Genomic DNA, 617 nt, shown 5'->3' on the forward strand with positions numbered 1-617 from the left:
ACTACCCCCCCCCTCTCCCCACAGATAATCGCACGTCTGAAACCAGTTTGTCCATAATCAACTTCCACAGCGAGTACCTTCCTCCACACAATCACCCATAACACTGACATTGCCATGTCACCTGACGACACATTCCAAACATGTTTCCAAGCCGAATTAGGTAATGGAGTTATAACCATACACGTCTCGAGCCCTAAAGGTGATTTTTTGAACATAACAACAGGGAAATGATTCTTACGAAAAGATATCTTTAACCTGTCTCGTCGCGCATAAAACTGTCAGTGTGAATATGACACTGCCAGCGTAAAAATAATCCTGTCAGTAGGAATACTAGTGTGAGGTTGATATTGTCAGTATGTGATCACTGGATATTTATACATAAACTTTTCCTGTAACGTCTTCGATAATAGCGACGGTATAGGAGGTTTGTATCGTATAGTGCTTGTGCCATCTTGCCATTTCAGACAGGTGGCCATGCGTAAGATCGTGTGTTGTCGTGTTCTTATCACACTACTACCTCATCTTCGCCATCCCCTGCATCCATTCGCCATACGCAACTAATCATCACTCCATTCCCGGCCCCCCACCTGATAAGCCCGCCCCCTCATTCACAGATG

At 44.9% G+C, this 617-nt stretch overlaps 1 protein-coding gene across 1 annotated transcript in view; it reads left to right on the top strand.

Moving 5' to 3' along the window:
• Nucleotides 1-617, top strand: part of LOC119582286 — a 57,240-nt gene that overhangs the window by 34,408 nt on the left and 22,215 nt on the right. The window contains exon 2 of the mRNA XM_037930503.1: nucleotides 71-199. Coding sequence (XP_037786431.1) covers nucleotides 71-199 — 129 coding nt within the window. The remainder of the gene's footprint in view (nucleotides 1-70; nucleotides 200-617) is intronic.

Source organism: Penaeus monodon, chromosome 15 (genome assembly GCF_015228065.2).
Source record: "Penaeus monodon isolate SGIC_2016 chromosome 15, NSTDA_Pmon_1, whole genome shotgun sequence".
In the NCBI taxonomy this organism is placed as follows: domain Eukaryota; kingdom Metazoa; phylum Arthropoda; class Malacostraca; order Decapoda; family Penaeidae; genus Penaeus; species Penaeus monodon.